The following is a 15,933-nucleotide window of genomic DNA, read 5'->3' as shown; positions in this document are numbered from 1 at the left end:
GGAGTGAATTACTCTCTCAAATAAGAGGTTCAGATGTAGTACTTAGGGATCGAATCCACAGAGACTTTAGGATTACACAATAGATTTATAGTATTCAAATTAAGGCTAGATTAAATGATTTATAGGTTTTAAATCAGTAAATGAATTGGTGAGCAAAATAATTGCTCGATTGATTTGATTTGACGTTGTTAACAGTTGGGAGAATAGTTAGATTCAAGTATGTTCTAAGGTATGATAAGTAATACTTAAGTTGGGTCTTTAGGGGTTATTGATATTAATTGTTCTTCAATTCAAACTAAGATATAATCAATCTGATTATCTAATATGGATCTCGGATTTGAACTATAGTATGTTAATTGCGAGAAAGTGTCGATCGATGATTCGTTAAGAACATCGATCGATACACCTTTCAAAATATCGATCGACAGAGCTGTCGCTGCGTCGATCGATGCTTCTTCCAGAAAGCTTTACGGAGAGGTTTAATTTATATTCTCTAACTCACTAGATCAACTCTCTTCTGTATCTAGTCAGTTAGATCATACTAGTTTATTTTCAGGTATTGGGTCAAACAATGGCTTGATCCCAATTAATCCTAAGGTCTAAGTTTAAAGGGTGATCAATGCTAAACTTAGCTTTAAGAACAACTAGACGAAGAACTATGTTTTTAAACACCCTAGCAACAGTTTAATTCAGTATTACATGTATCAACCTATTGAGAAACCTAAACCTAACAGCAAGAACTACTCAGATATATTTATAAAGCACATAGTTATGATGGTCTGAATAATACTCAATAGATAAATAAAAACAGAATAGAGTAAGAAAAAAAGGGATTTCAAGATCTTCCCTCTCTCAAGGTGTACAGATCTCTCTCTTCAATCCTAAGCTCTCTCTCTATAGAATAGTATGAAGCATAGCCGTTAACAATGGCTTAGAAACAGTAAAATAGGGTTTCAGGTCGTCCAGGGGTATATTGGTAATATGTGGTGATTTCTGGGCCTAAATTGGTCACGAAACAGGCTTGGCCTGTTTTCTGGAATCACTGTCGATCGATACCAATGATGTTTCATCGATCGACAGTCCTTCATCTCCTCGACAACTTCCTCTCGCGAGGCAGACTGACCACTCTTCAGTAAACCGGGCATAACCTCTGCTACAAGATGTTGATTGACCTCAACCTGGTGGCATTGGAAAGCTAACTCAAAGATATAGCTTGTGTCAAAAGAGGAGCTCAATCTAACGGTGGAAAGGTCTCCATCCATAGCTAAACATCTGATGCGTCTGTGCAGTTCTGCACCACAAAAGGTTCCAAAATCACCATATTTCTCCAGAACGTACCTGAACCTGTAAATACTCTAAATAGACTCTATATAGTAGTAAATATATGTTAAAACACTTATATACCATGACTGAAAGTGGGTAAAATCCATGGTATATCGTATTTTATGTATTTTTACTATTATTATTAGAAATATGTATTTTTGACAAACTGATATTGAAAATTATAAAGACTTTAGTTTTAGTAATATACAAAAATTTATATAAAACTTTTTTTTGTAAGTGTTATCAATGTATTATTATAGTTAATTTTTGACATAATAAAATATATATTGTCTAAAATGACATAATATAATAATTTTACATTTAGTATAATTAATTAATGACTATTACTATCAAAAGTTTATATTATTTTCTTATTTGAATTTCATTTAAATTTATTCATGTATTATATTTTGAATATAAAATGTATACTTATTGTATTTATTATATTTATTATATTTATTAGTATTTTTAAAATAATTAGTTTTAATTATAATAATATATAACAATTTAAGCATTTATATAAATTATTTCAAATTTATACAATGTATTGAACCACTTTTATCTGTTTATACCATTCAACCATATATTTTATATTTCTATATCTATGTGATCCGCATTTATACCGCTAGATATGCTAGATTCACTTTTGTTCAACTCGATCTACTAAATCCGCGCTGCTTTATCCACTTTTCTTACTCAAAAACAGGAAATCAGGCTTGGAGACTTTTATTATGTCATTCCTATCGTAGTAACCGATTTTTTACGTACTTAATTTGCTTGTCAATGAATCATATAAAAGAGATGTTGTCAGGCTCTGGAGATGGAGCAATGAATATAATCCTGGTTTGTCAATGGAAAAAACATGGTACCTCATGCGTGGAGCACACCCTTAGGTGGACTGGCACCGAGGTATTTGGTTTCAACACAACATCCCCAAAGTTTTCTTTTACAGCTGGGATAGCGATTCAAAATAGATTTCCTACTAGAGATCGTATTTCACAGTGGAACAGAGGGGTTTTGACATTGTGCGGTTTATGCAAAACAAAGCCAGAAACAAAAACCATAACTGCCGATATTTTGAAGAAGTTTGGAAAAATCTCACACACAAACTACTGTCCACGCAGTATTCAAAAGATTGAGAATTTATAATGATACTCCTTAGGAGAAGTAAGGTTGAGCTATTCCTCCCCAGATATGTTTTTTAAGCTTCCATATATGCTATTTGGAAGGAATTGTATGGTAGAAAGTTTGGTGAAGCGGCTAATTCAGATGTTAGTTTTATTAAACTCATCGACAAACAGGTCAAAAACCATATTTCAAGTTGGAAAACAAGGGAGGATTCAATCTATCGGAAGGCCATGGCAACATGGTTCCTTTTTAGATAACAAAAGATATGATGTAAACCAAATAGTTTTGGTTTTCTCAAACAAGAGCAATTGTGCTGTAAAAAGATTTTTTTGGCTAAATTAATTTAACTTTCTTTCAAAAAAATGAACCCAAGCTGAAATTTGGAATTATCACCATGTTTTGTAGCGTTTCCTCAGTAGACAATAGTCATAACATGAATTAACTTGTTGCATATAATATTCATATAAACGTGTTTCTCGAAACTGAAGTTACACAACCTAGCATCATTGAACTTCAAGCATTTGTTTGGAAAGTGAACGCACCTCAGAAAATTCGCCATCTTATGTGGCAATTAATTTCAGGACAGGTAGCAGTAACAAGGAACTTAATACGTCACAATCTGCGGTGTGATAATTACTGCCCAAAAAGTGGAGAGCCAGAGGAAAATGTAACCCACGCGATCTTTAAATGTCCACCAGCGTTACAAGCATGGGAACTATCATCTACGCCGTCAAACCCCCAAACTTTCCCCATACCGAGTATGTACGCCAATATGGACTACCTTTTTGGAGGAAAAATACAATTAGAAGGCCAGAAGATGATAGAGACCCTTACCCCTGGATAATCTGGTACCTATGGAAGGCGAGGAATGATAAGCTATTCATGGGGATTGACAGGGACCCTTTGGAACTGGTCAGGTATGCAGAGAGTGAATGTCAGGCTTGATATAATGCTAAGGAGTCTATACCTAATCCCCCACAGGCACCAAACACTGAAGTGGTACAAGCCTTAAACTTGAATAATATGTGTATGGTGGATGGCTCTTGGACATCCACAGATCTTTTCAGTGGAATTGGATGGGTATGGAAGGATAACACGGGAAATATCCAACTTATGGGAACACGGAACTTAAGGAGGTGGGAGACAGCACTACACTCGGAATTGGAAGCATTGAAATGGGCACTGGAAAGCATGCTTCAACATTCAAACTGCCAACACTTTGGAACATATTGCAAGGACCTGATAGCCATGATAAAGGAACCCCAAGCCTGGCCAAACTTTTCAATGGAGCTGGAAGCCATTCAAATTATCCTCATGTGTTATTCGGATTTCAAGATCACCTACGTGCCAAGAACACAGAATGAAATTGCTGATTCTTTAGCTAGGAATGCTCGATCTTTTCATAGATCTCTTTGTTTTATTGGTTGTTCTATTCCGGTCTGGTTACCCAGACCACCTCATGTTTGAGTAATAGAATAGCCGTTTGTTGACAAAAAAAAACGTGTTTCTGGTAAGACAAAACAAAGGTTGATTTAACTCTATAATACGAAAAACTAGGGTTGGTCCGCCCTACGGGGGATATATTTTACTTGTGATCTAGGTTATTATTTTTTATATGATTTTATGGTTTGTGTTTTAGGTTTGCATTTGCAAAAGATGTGTATGATAATGATTTTTGTCTTTTATGAAAAACATTAGTTGTTTCGATATTAAAGAGATGTGCCATTGATATGCTCTGAGGGCTTCAAATGGTCTTCATGTTGTTTCATTTTACAAAACTTTGATCCTATATTTGGTGGATTATTTGTGGTTTGTAATATTTTAAGTTGGGAAGGATTGGGTTGTGGATAAATTTTTGTGTGTATGTTATAAGAGTAATCACTTTATATGTTGAAATCATAGTCTTTCGAAATGTTTTTGGAGTGGAAATGGTGATTATTTGAAGTTGTATTTCTTATTAAAAGTAGATTGTTATATTGAATGCGAAGAAGGTAGTCAAGCAAAGCTAATCAAAATAGTGGTCGATGAGTGTAGACACTTGTTACTCACCGTAAAACTAACTCCAAGAACTTCTCCACTTGTGTATAGTAATAACAATCACGGCTACGATTTTCCAGATTATTGAGATGACACTTTCTTTGTGGCATTATAAAGATTATATTAGTTTCATAACATTTCTTTTTCAATATAGAGACGTTGCGTAATGAACGTTTGTTGGCATTGAGATATACTATTTTATTAATTTAAATTTTTTTTTGCTAAAATTTATTAATTTAAGTTGTTGGTTTGTAAGTAATTTTTGTTTTCAATTTTTGCTTTTATGGCATCACCATGTGAGTTGTAATGTCATTTGCAGTTGAATAATTTGTATCTTGATTAACCTTGAATGCTATTAATAAATCCTACAGCAATAGTCCCTCGGACTCAGAAAATTATAACAAAAATGGCTAACCCAATAGCGGATTCCACACCTGCCACCGTTGTAACCAATGAAGAAAATACTTGACTCGTATCATCCGAAGAAATGAAAAATACCAAAAAGTTCAAATTCACAGCTAATAACATTGATTCAATTGGCATTTACATAGTAGAAATAATTCGTCTATGTTATCCACCAAAATATGCACTTTAGACTCATGTTTGTCATAAATATATACTTACCCTGTTTTAGAATATATACTATAAAACAAACGCATCACCAACCCCCTAAAAAATTGTCAAAAAAGCAACAATTTTCATGTAATTGAGTCACTTAAAATAAGTATTTTCCGACACACAGCCTTGAAAATGAACGAATAAAAAACAAATAACAGTACTGGCACAAAAAGAAAGCTGCTCAGGCTTGTTCTTTTCAAAAATCTTGTAGCATTCTGCATTGTTTGTTGGGTATGCATAACCATGCACCACCCTACAACAAATGTGGGAGAGTAAATCAACACTAACTAACCTATCCAATATCGTTGAGAAACAAACAAAAAGGTAGCAGGATTTTGTACACAAAAAGGAGTACACCTCCTTAAGAGAACATGATAAATCAAAAATGAATAAACTCTCTTAGATATTGCTCCAGGCACTTGATCAGCAGAGTAAGATAAGTCTTGGACAGTTATACACAATATAGCGTGTGTGTGTTAATGCCATTGGACGGTCAATCATTGTATCCACCTGGAAGAAGGATACCTAATGATTTTGCTGAGCTTCGATAAATTTCTACTTCAACCATATGGTTACCGTTCTAAAACGGCTGCAAAAGAAAAACATAGAAAGCGAAGGTCAACGGTTTATGACTGTGTTTTCAAACTCTTCATATTGATTAACCGTGGGTTTTTCTTGTTATCTCCTCCCTGCCTAAGAGCTTGATCCTCCATTCCTCCTGAAAAGACATTGATGCTCTGTTTATTACGGCAAGGTGGCACTTTGAAGGTGCTTTGCTTTGTGAAGGGTTGGCCGTCGCGTTGGCCCATATTTTTGTAGATCTTTTAACCATTTAATTATTTAGAGGTTGTTAGGTTTTGAAAAAAGAAATCTGAGAATATCTGTTGTTGGAGACATGAAACATGAACATGTGATTGATTTTCCTATGTTAGCAGATTTTGTAATGATGTTCGCTAGCTTTACCTTCTTTTTTCTAACGGTTGTTTGGCTTAATAAGTTGTTAATAGCTACACTGTTGTTAATTTCTTTGCTTTTAGAGGGACCTGAAAATAATTGAATCCAATGTATCTGAAATGGGTTCGGATAATAGTACCCAAAGTAACCATATTATCCGATTCGGTTCGGGAATTTTGTATTCAAACTATCCAAAAATATAAAAAAATAACCAAAAATACTCACTATATACGGTTTTGTTTGAGTATTTTTTTATCCAAACTATCATATTTTATCCAAAAATACATAAAAGTATTGAAAATAACTAATATCTTTAATTTATAATTTAAATGTAAATTATTAAAAATAATTATAAATAATATTTGTAAATATATATTTACATTTCAGATATCTTCGGATACTTATTCGGTTCTCGGTTCGGATTCCGAACGGGTATCCGAATGCCCAGGCTTAGCCCATACATAACAAACCTGATTTAATGAAACTTAGAGTTTTATTTAAATGGACACGTGGCGCAACGTAGGAGGTCGACTTTCTGATATGGAGTCTCATATGGCAGTTTTAGGAGTGAGTAAAACACTAGTTTATAAAATAAGACAGGGTACGGAATCATCCTAGCTATATTGTAATTTGGGAGTGTTCGAAAAAAAAAAATTGGGAAAAAAATGCTTAGTAGTAGATTTTTGTTTTGATGTGTTTTCCACTATTTTTCAATTTATGTTTATTAATATTGAACAAAGCATATTTCCTGGGGAAAAGCATCTGCAAAAGAGCATCTTTTCTTCATCTTCTCTTTTTAAAATTTGAAGAAAGGCACAATAAAACCCTAAATAAAATTTCCCCCATTTACCAGCTGCCTCATTTTTGTTCGATTCTCCTTCCGCCGAGTAAAACGCCGTTACTGAATCATGAGGGGACGCAAACGCGCCGCTGTTTCCGAATCGTTTCCCGAAGCCAACCAATCTCCCGTGAGCTTCTTCCTTTTTTTCTCGTTAACAAGTCAGATTAAAAAGTTGACACTTTGGGTATTCTTGATTAGTAACGTTTTAGCAAGCTCTCTATAGGTATTGGGTGACTTGTATGAATATAAAGTCTCCATCTTTCAATCCAAGTAGTAGCTGAAGCAGTTGGTTTGGTTTTTTTATTTTATTTTTTTTTCTTTTAATTTTGAGGTTTAACTTTTATTGGAACTGAATCGGTGGCCTCAATCCCATATTCAGTTTAAGAATGCAAAACCAGTGGAAGGAACCTTGTTTGGTACTACTCAGCATAGTTCGGCGTCATTGGATAAACAGAGAGCTGAGTTAGCTAGGAAGCATGTCAGAGCTGTTAATAATCAATTTGTAAGGTGAATTGTTGAAAAAAATTAAGTTATTATCTTTGTACTTGTTGGGTGTTCTATATAGTTAATTGAAACATATTACCCTTTTTTTGTTTGTTTGTTTGTTTGTTTGTTTGTATGACTTCAACAAGAAACTAATTATGCTTCAATGTATAATCAATCAGTTGGGTGCAAATGCAGCTGAAGAATCATCCTGATGAACTCTGGGAAGATGGGATGAATGACTACATTAGCCATGCTTCCAACATTCTGGTAATAAATATTCTACAGTTACATCATGATACTTTTTTTTTTCACAACATGAAAAGTATATTTGGTTAGGGTATGGTTTTGTCTATTGCTGGGTTTATGTTTTCAGTTTTGAAAGGATAAAGTAGCTAACCGCCCCTTGAGTGTCTTGCTTCTTTTGGTTACTTCACTACTTCACGTCCATTTTCTCTCTTGCAGGAAAAGTTTAAAGATGTTGTCAACTGGCTAAAACAAAGTAAGGGAAGGGGGGATAATGTATCCCCTGAATCTACTGGAGCAGAGAAGAAACAGGTGGGTGAAGTCGAGAATAACTACGTTAAACCAGCTTCAAATAACAGCCTCTTTGCTTCAAACACTCAACCTGGCATCTTCTCCACCAATCAATCTTCCAATTTTTCCAGCAGTCCATTTGGTTTAGCATCCAATAGTCAAACTGGATCTTTTAGTAGTGGCCAGTTTGGTCTAGCCAAAAGCAATAGCCAACCTTCTTTCTCATTTTCTAATAATCAAAATCCTTTTTCATCCGGAGGTATCTAGATACTTTTGCCATTTAAAGAATCATTTTCTGGACAATAGTTTATATCACAGAGACCCAACCTCTAATTTCCTTGTTTTCTGGTATTAGTTACTCCAGTTTCCATACCTACAAAGCGGGATTCCCCAGAAGATGCAGACGGTGGTGAGCTTATCACTATTCTTCCTGCTTCATAACCATTCGTCTTTGAAAGATTATGCTGTGAATTACCTGTTTTCTTTCTCAAATCTGCAGAAGATGAAGAACCTCAACCGAGCAGCCCATCTGTCAGAAAGACCGAAGAGAAGGGTGTTACTGTGGTCCATGAAGTCAAATGCAAACTTTATGTCAAGGTAATAATCAAAGTAATATGAATAACGTATGTATGCAAACCATTAAGGGTGTCATCATCAAAGTCGTCTTAGGTGTCATAGGCTTGTAAAAGAGTTTATTCTCTCTGTCTCTACTTTAGTTACCTTGATGATCTGTTCTTGCTGTGACTGTAGTAATTGGTTGATTATAACCTGTGTATCAATGTTATTATGCAGTCAAATGACCCAACAGATAAAGGTGCATGGAAAGATAAAGGAACTGGGAATCTCTGCATAAAATGCAAAGAAGGCGTCGACAAGGGGACAAAAGAATCTAAACCCACAATCCTTGTCCGAAACGATGTATGATTTCAATACAAATACACAGTTAACTTCCAACTTTGGTCCATAGATTTTAAACTGATTTTGTTAACTAGGTCGGGAAGCTGCTTCTTAATGCTCTACTGTACGCTGGAATCAAGACGAGTGCACAGAAGAACGCACTTGTTGCAATATTTCACTCCTCGGTAAATGAGAATCTGCTGAAGCTTTTTCTTTAGCGTTTTCATGGTGGTTTGGTAGTTTCTCTGATTTTTATCTAACCTGCAACAGGAGGATTCCAACGAGAATGTAACACCTAGAACCTTTCTGATAAGGACAAAGACAGCAGAGGCTAGGGATAAGTTAGCAACAGCCATCCAAGAATACGCACCTTCTTCATAAAAATGCCCTAACCCTTTTTATATCTTGTGGAGCCATCCACTATATTTTTGTTCTCCCTTGATCTGTAATACTAGGACTGGTCTTAAGATTAACACAAGGCTTGATAAGGGGATGATAAGATTGTTGTATTGATTGAGAGAAAGAGCCAAAGTTACTTAAATTTATATACATTAACTTATGAAATTTGATCATAATTTTTTTGGATTGATATAAATTTTCATGAATTTGTATTACTTCTTTTCTATCATTTTTTGTAAAATAAATATAGAATCTATTTATTTTCTAAATGATATAGCATGATTATTTATGTTTTGCTTTCAAATTAAAAAGAAAATAATTCTGAATTATAGTTTTGAACATATAATTTGGATTTAAGATGCAATAGATATTTGGTAAGAATAATTATTTTGTTTTCTAGTTTTTTTATCTCAAAGATTTTAAAAAGCACATGTATACATATGATATTTGGAAAGTTGAGTTTTATGAGTAAAAATGAATAGAATTCGTCTCCCAATAACACTAGATTTAGTTATTAATATTTGTAAATAAATGTAATTATTAATATTTGTAAATGTAATTATTATATTATATTAAAATATAATATTTTAAAAAATAATTATATATTCAAAAATGTAAAAGTATATAAATGTAATGAATTATAGTTTTGAACATATAATATGGATTTAAGGAGCAATAGATATTTGGTAAGAATAATTATTTTGTTTTCTAGTGTTTTTATCTCAAGGATTTTAAAAAGCACATGTATACATATAATATTTTGAAAGTTGAATCTTATGAGTAAAAATGAAATAGAATTTGTCTCCCAATAACAGTAGATTTAGTTAGAATTAGAAAATCAATAATAACTAAACTTTTTGAATAACCAAAGATTTGAATGGATTTTGAAAATTTTTAAACCAATAACAACGGATTCTAGTAAGATTTCAAGAACAAGAACCAATAACCCCCTAAAATGATTTTTTTTTTATATATCACTCGGATGTTTAACTATGATATAACAAGTGTACAGAATACTAGACTTTAGAACCTATAAAAGCCATATATATGTATTCCATCAATCTCCATTCATTCACTACATTTTTAAATTTATACATATAAGAGGGAAACAATCAAGGAACTGAACAATATCTAACATTCTCCGTTTTGGTTCTGTGATCTATGAATAAGGAAATAATCAACTACTTTCACGGTAGCAACAGGGTCTTGTTGCGCTGATGATGCACACCATTTACTTGGAAACTCTCTCTTATGGCTCATCACCCCACTCTGTTTCGGCTCTGCATCCCAATGTTTGTCTAGCTTCCAGTCTTTTGGCACCTACACTCATTATCATATACACATAATTCTCGTTAAAGTTCCTTAAAAACATGCATTTAATCAACGAAAACAATGACAGTGTCCATAAAGGTTGGTTCATCACAATCATCTAAGCATCTTCAATATCAGTTTTGGTGTAACTGTAGAGTGTTTTCTTTTTTTTTTACCTTGTCAACCGCGAGAGTGAATACTTCAATGTCTTTATTCTCTTTGATGTGGAAACGAGTGAAAGATTTGTAATTGGCAATGCGGAGTGAAGAGAAAGCTTCATCAAAATGGATGTGGAGCCAGTTGATGCTGATATACAAGTAGCTTCCAAACACCAAAGACACCACAGGTGTTGAAAAGACCCAGAAGTAAAGGAAGACAGAAGCATAATATATGACAGCTCCGCTTCGGGACAGAGATTCCATTCCTTCTTTGCATATGTTGGTCCGGGTAACCGCCATCACCTGATGATGAAAGCACATTCAAGATCGGTTTTTCACATTGGGTTCTCGGTTAAGACACAAAACAAAAATACAGTAATTACCTCAGGAACATCAAATGCTGACATAAGATACTTGATACACGCTGGATAAAGGCCAAACGTCCATTGTTCGATACGGGCTCTAAGGCCAGTAGGGTCCGGGAAATGCTCGCTTTCCACTGATTTGTACCACTGATACAACGTATGATACCCTGTGTGAACAAAAGTGTCACAAATTAGACACTGCGCTTTGTCATAGAAACCCCAAACAATTCAGTATATAGTGAATGGAAACTGACCAGAATTTGCAAGTAGATTATGTTGAATACAGATCTCTATGCCTAGTTCCAACATCAACATGAGAATCAGAGCTGCCATCAGGTGAGCAGTAACATGGAGAACTCCGATTACCACTCTTTTCTTCCGAGATATCTTTGAGGGCACAAATATGATTGCAGTGATTAGCAACACCAGGACACCCGTAAACGACACGTATGATTGTTCCATCACATACACAAAAGCGGTCCACACTGTGCCTAAGAAACTCTCCAGGTGTCCAGAAAAGGAATCACCTCGTAAGATGTGGGCTAGCTTACACTGAAACCAATTGATGAACGAGAGGGAATGAGATATCAATTTTCTTGTGCACTGTTTAAATAGGAAGACCGAGCTTAAAACGCACCTGAGGGAACAATGAAAAGACCAGGATAAAGTATATAATGCCACCTATGAAATCAAATTGCCAGTTCTTTTTCCGGAACTTCAAAATATTCCCCAAAGCAATCTGCAAACAGTAGAAACCACTACCATTTAACATCAGAACGCATAGTAAAGAAACTGGAGGAATAAAAGTTTTAACCTTGCTAGAATCATGAAAAGAAGGGTAGGCAGCCTTGCTTGCATAGGAAGCCCCATAGTACTTTGAAAATTTGCTGAACACATGGGTGGGATGTAGAAAAGCTCCTCCACAGCCATTTACAAGAAGATGTTGGACCTGGACAGGCGCATCTGATTGAGTACATGAATGTCGCATATAATGATGCAAATCCCCTGCCATTCTGAGTTTACACCTGTACTTTAAAACGTCGCATATCAGATGCCTCACGTTCTGCCCTGTATCGCTGCTCCAGTACCAATCAAGAAGCCAGCTGGGTTCATGCGTGATAATGATCACCGCATCATCCTCCTTAACCTAATTGAGGAAAAATATTTATACTTTAAGAAAATTGAATAATCTGAAAAGACAAAGCCACTATAATCTAGAATATGATATAAAAAAAAGTTACCTTCTCCTTCACCAATTCGGCGAAGAATTTGAACTGGTCAACATCAATATCACCATGAAGTGCAAGATCCAAACCAAACACCCACCATCCCTTAGGTAGCTGCAACGCAAAATAGCTTTTCTTCTGGGGCATTAACCAGCCGCCTAACCAACTCTTATGGCATATATACCTCATGAATGTATTGAGTCCGTCAAACCAGTCTAGGAAATAAATAAACAAAAATGGTATAGTTAGAGGAAATGGGAGAACAAACCAAAATGAAGATGGGGCCTGGAACTCACCATGGTTTCCTGGGATGAGGAAACATTGGGGACCATCATAATCCTTTAGATCTTTCACTCCCTCAGGTAATTCTGGCTTGTCAACGGCAATAGAGTCATTTTTATACCAATGGGGAGGCTGTAGCGCATACTCAAATGGACAAAAGAGACGTTTTTCATATGTAAACGCTGATGGATTGGGGTACCTGAGGTACAACATCGAAAAGACATCAGCGGTTACATTTAGAACTGCCGAAAGCTAGAGAATATGTAAAGCACTTACGCAAGATCTCCTCCAATAAGCAGTACATTACCCCGAGGCAACGGTCTAGTTTCACCATCCACCGAGACTTGGAGAGTAGGCTGAGCAAGAAGTTTCGCTACAGCGTATGATGAATTCCCACCATCACCAGTGTCCGCCATGAAATCAAACCAAAAATTGTCCTTATTAGCAAGGTGGTCATATAAAAGTTCTTCCCTCTTGGTTCCATCACAAGATTTGGTCATTGCAGCCTTAACATTTTCCAAAAAAGAAAGAAGCAAAAAAGTAATTATCATAAATGTCTGGCCGCAGAAAGAAGAATCAAATTACCACAAAGAAAAGAAGTATACCTGCAGCATCCGCATGTCAAAGCGGCCAAGAAAGACCGTTACTGATACGAGGAGGTCAAACACAGTTTTAAACAAATCAGCCGATGTTCTGAAATATATATATAATTAGAGGAATCAGCACCTGGTCAAGTGTCTTGCTTTTTTCCTAAGCAATAAAGGGAAATATTAGTTTGGCATAGACATACCCTGAATACCAAGGAACCATATCTAAGAAATTTGGTTTCATTTGCTCCTTCTTCAGCTTCTCAACTTTGTCTACTGACAGAGGGTGTGTCAGAGCCCACCTAAAAAAGCGTAACAGAACATATAGATAAAACATGCCCATGGGAATGTAAGACCAAAGCTGCTCATGCAACTTACCCTGTTGATCTCTCCACTACATAATTGGCAATGTAAAGACCAATAAATGTGGCCCACAATGAGTATATTGGAGAAATTTCGTTAGATGAATCAGGACAGGAACCATTGCACGCAATCTGAAAAGAAAAAAAAAACAAGGTAGGAACATGATTTGAAAAAAGGGTGAACAAATAAATCATACTCAGAGCTTAAAAAGAGATACCTCTCCATAAATGAACCATTTGGATAACAGTGGATAGTCATTTGCAGATCCAACAGGAGCAAACCACGAGGAGCACACTTGGTCTTTCAGCTTATTCATACGAATTAATTGTGCAATCCATGTACTGTGCCTATGTTCTCTTTTCCAGAATGAAAACAAGCTAGAATACTGTCTTCGAGGAGGCTTTTGCCTCAGAATAGCTCGATTACCACAATGGCTGTAAAAGATGCAGCAAGCCATGCTAAGAACCTGCAGGGATGAAAGACAGTAAATTTTAAGTTTAAGGTAAAAGCTGCAATTAATTTGCGAACTTACAGCGCAGTTTTGAAGAATGGTTAAGATCTCAGGGCGTCTTCCAGCCACGCGAGAAACAAGACCAACATACCAAAGGGCAAGAAAAATGATGTGGAAGACAACAAGGAAGACTATTGAAGATATGTAAATTGTCAAAAACAAGGACAAATTCATCCTCAAATCCAAACCCATTGACTGAAAGTTAGGAAGATGATACAAAGCTGCAACTAAAATCCAGGCAATGTACCACCGACTGAAGTTGGAGTAGTTTGGTCTGATAGTCTTGCCAATAAAAGGAGAAGAAAAGAAGTAGAAAAATCCGAGCAAGCATGCATACATGGACCACCACTTGAGGGAAAACTTTTCTATGAGGGTGTGCATGTTATCGGAAGAAATAAAGAATAGGCAGCCGAGAAACACAGCAATGATAGCATGGCGAGAATGCTCATGCGGGTAAGGGTAAGTATGGGTTAGAATCGTTCTGACCCTCTCCATTTTGAGGGTATTCAATAAACGAGTCGAATGTTTGTCAGGGCCCATATCATGTGGTTCTTGAGTTTCTTGGTCAAAGCTCAAACCTTGGCAGAGCTACGGAAGGTTAACAAATGACAGCTTCCGATAACAAAACCTTGTGCCTAATCAAAAAGAAGAAGTTATTTAGCACATTTTGATCCACTAATGAAACAGTAAGTTTTGATAAAGCAGTCGCAAGTTATATTGGATATTCAAATTTCACTTGGAGGAGAATCTAAAACCGCTGTCTGAATACCAATGATTCTTTCACTGATTGTATTAAACTAAGCTTCTTAAAGCAATTTAATAGCCAAGAACTCAAGTTTCCAAAGATGTAGTAGTCATCAACACACATACAACCTGGACTTGTTAACATTAGATGATCTTCAATTCTCATAGTACTGAGTACATAAGATGAATAAAAACTCTGACCCGTCAACAGAAACATTCTCAATAAAAGCTGTAAATATCCAATTTCAAAAGCAATTATGAACTTAGGTAAAAAAAAAGGCGGAGACTTTTTCGTTCCTTTTTAACTACGAGAAACGAAGCTAGAACCGAGACTAATCATACCTGTGAATTGGGTCCGAACTGCAACGAATCAAGGTGAAATCTCGAAACCCGTTTGGAGCAAAATCGAAATAATCGGATTTGATTTTGTCAAATATCAATGCGGTGGAGCTTACGCCCAAATACACACACAATAACCCTAATTTTGAAAAATTGAAGCTTTACAAAAGAATGATCTGTGATGAGTCACGTGGCTCTGCTTCTTTGAATAACTTCTTTTTTTTTTTTTCTTTCCTTTTTGGTGTGAGAGAGGGAGAGAAGAGGAATATATGAAGGAGGCGGTTTCCAAACTGATTGCCATTTTCGTCTTCAGTTTCTTTTTTTTTATACATATATAAAAAGATAAATAATAAATAAATAAAATAATATAAATGGATTGGAGGGAATCAACGAATGATTCCATTTCTTGCTCCCTTCAAAAATGTCCGAATCTTTTCTTAGGAATTTTTATGTTACAGATTATTTGCGTGTACATTTTTTTTGAACTTGTAATCGAAGTAATGTTAATTGTTTTCTAATCTGATATTTTTATTTTATATAATAATAAACTAAGAGACTTCTCTTTTCACACAACTCTTGGTGGAAAATCCTTTAGAGAAACTTTAATAATAGAGTTTCAGAAAATAAAAAGTCTATAGGATTTTTAGATAAACGAGATGGAATATGGTAGCTGTAGTGGGATATGGTCGGCTTGGGTGAACCATATCAATGTCTTAAAGAAAAGCGAACCAAATAAGAAAAATGATATATTAGGTTTTGTTATTTGAAAATGGATTGTTGAATCTTTATGGTTAACTAATTAAGTTTATAAATAATAATATTAGGTAAAT

At 35.3% G+C, this 15,933-nt stretch overlaps 2 protein-coding genes across 5 annotated transcripts; one reads left to right on the top strand and one right to left on the bottom strand.

Moving 5' to 3' along the window:
- Window positions 1–6,799: 6,799 nt before the first annotated feature.
- On the top strand, window positions 6,800–9,373 carry LOC106325055. 3 transcript variants are annotated; one of them, XM_013763079.1, is made up of 9 exons: window positions 6,800–7,028; window positions 7,281–7,408; window positions 7,567–7,654; window positions 7,850–8,180; window positions 8,277–8,330; window positions 8,421–8,518; window positions 8,714–8,839; window positions 8,914–9,003; window positions 9,089–9,373. In XM_013763079.1, the coding sequence occupies exons 1-9, from the start codon at window positions 6,969–6,971 to the stop codon at window positions 9,197–9,199; spliced, it is 1,086 nt and encodes a 361-aa protein (XP_013618533.1). In that variant the 5' UTR covers window positions 6,800–6,968; the 3' UTR covers window positions 9,200–9,373. The 3 variants fall into 3 exon arrangements, with proteins under 3 accessions (XP_013618533.1, XP_013618534.1, XP_013618535.1); XM_013763080.1 differs by lacking the exon at window positions 7,281–7,408 and having other exon boundaries at window positions 6,801–7,028; window positions 7,583–7,654; XM_013763081.1 differs by lacking the exon at window positions 7,281–7,408 and having other exon boundaries at window positions 6,801–7,028.
- An 835-nt stretch (window positions 9,374–10,208) lies between these two features.
- LOC106327557 lies at window positions 10,209–15,390 on the bottom strand. 2 transcript variants are annotated; one of them, XM_013765727.1, is made up of 15 exons: window positions 15,107–15,390; window positions 14,042–14,655; window positions 13,727–13,975; window positions 13,525–13,640; window positions 13,350–13,448; window positions 13,165–13,252; window positions 12,836–13,065; window positions 12,574–12,758; window positions 12,293–12,492; window positions 11,866–12,198; window positions 11,689–11,790; window positions 11,306–11,603; window positions 11,070–11,218; window positions 10,705–10,989; window positions 10,349–10,537 (listed from the first exon to the last, which is right to left on the bottom strand). In XM_013765727.1, exons 2-15 carry the CDS (start codon window positions 14,558–14,560, stop codon window positions 10,349–10,351), a joined length of 3,042 nt encoding a protein of 1,013 aa, XP_013621181.1. In that variant the 5' UTR covers window positions 14,561–14,655; window positions 15,107–15,390. The 2 variants fall into 2 exon arrangements, with proteins under 2 accessions (XP_013621180.1, XP_013621181.1); XM_013765726.1 differs by lacking the exon at window positions 15,107–15,390 and having other exon boundaries at window positions 10,209–10,537; window positions 14,042–14,560.
- Between the last annotated feature and the right edge of the window lie 543 nt (window positions 15,391–15,933).

Source organism: Brassica oleracea, chromosome C2, assembly GCF_000695525.1.
Source record: "Brassica oleracea var. oleracea cultivar TO1000 chromosome C2, BOL, whole genome shotgun sequence".
NCBI classification, from domain to species: Eukaryota; Viridiplantae; Streptophyta; class Magnoliopsida; order Brassicales; family Brassicaceae; genus Brassica; species Brassica oleracea.
Note: the sequence above shows the minus strand (reverse complement) of the source record. Positions and strands in the feature narration are given on the sequence as shown.

Excerpts from the sequence above, each read along its gene's own strand:
- LOC106325055 (XM_013763079.1), top strand. The coding sequence starts at position 6,969 with ATGAGGGGACGCAAACGCGCCGCTGTTTCCGAATCGTTTCCCGAAGCC. Across the intron at positions 7,655-7,849 it reads GCCATGCTTCCAACATTCTG|GAAAAGTTTAAAGATGTTGT; the intron begins GTAATAAATATT and ends TCTCTCTTGCAG. Across the intron at positions 8,331-8,420 it reads CCCAGAAGATGCAGACGGTG|AAGATGAAGAACCTCAACCG; the intron begins GTGAGCTTATCA and ends TCAAATCTGCAG.
- LOC106327557 (XM_013765727.1), bottom strand. The coding sequence starts at position 14,560 with ATGGGCCCTGACAAACATTCGACTCGTTTATTGAATACCCTCAAAATG. Across the intron at positions 13,976-14,041 it reads CCATTCTTCAAAACTGCGCT|GTTCTTAGCATGGCTTGCTG; the intron begins GTAAGTTCGCAA and ends TCATCCCTGCAG. Across the intron at positions 13,066-13,164 it reads TTGACATGCGGATGCTGCAG|GCTGCAATGACCAAATCTTG; the intron begins GTATACTTCTTT and ends GAAAATGTTAAG.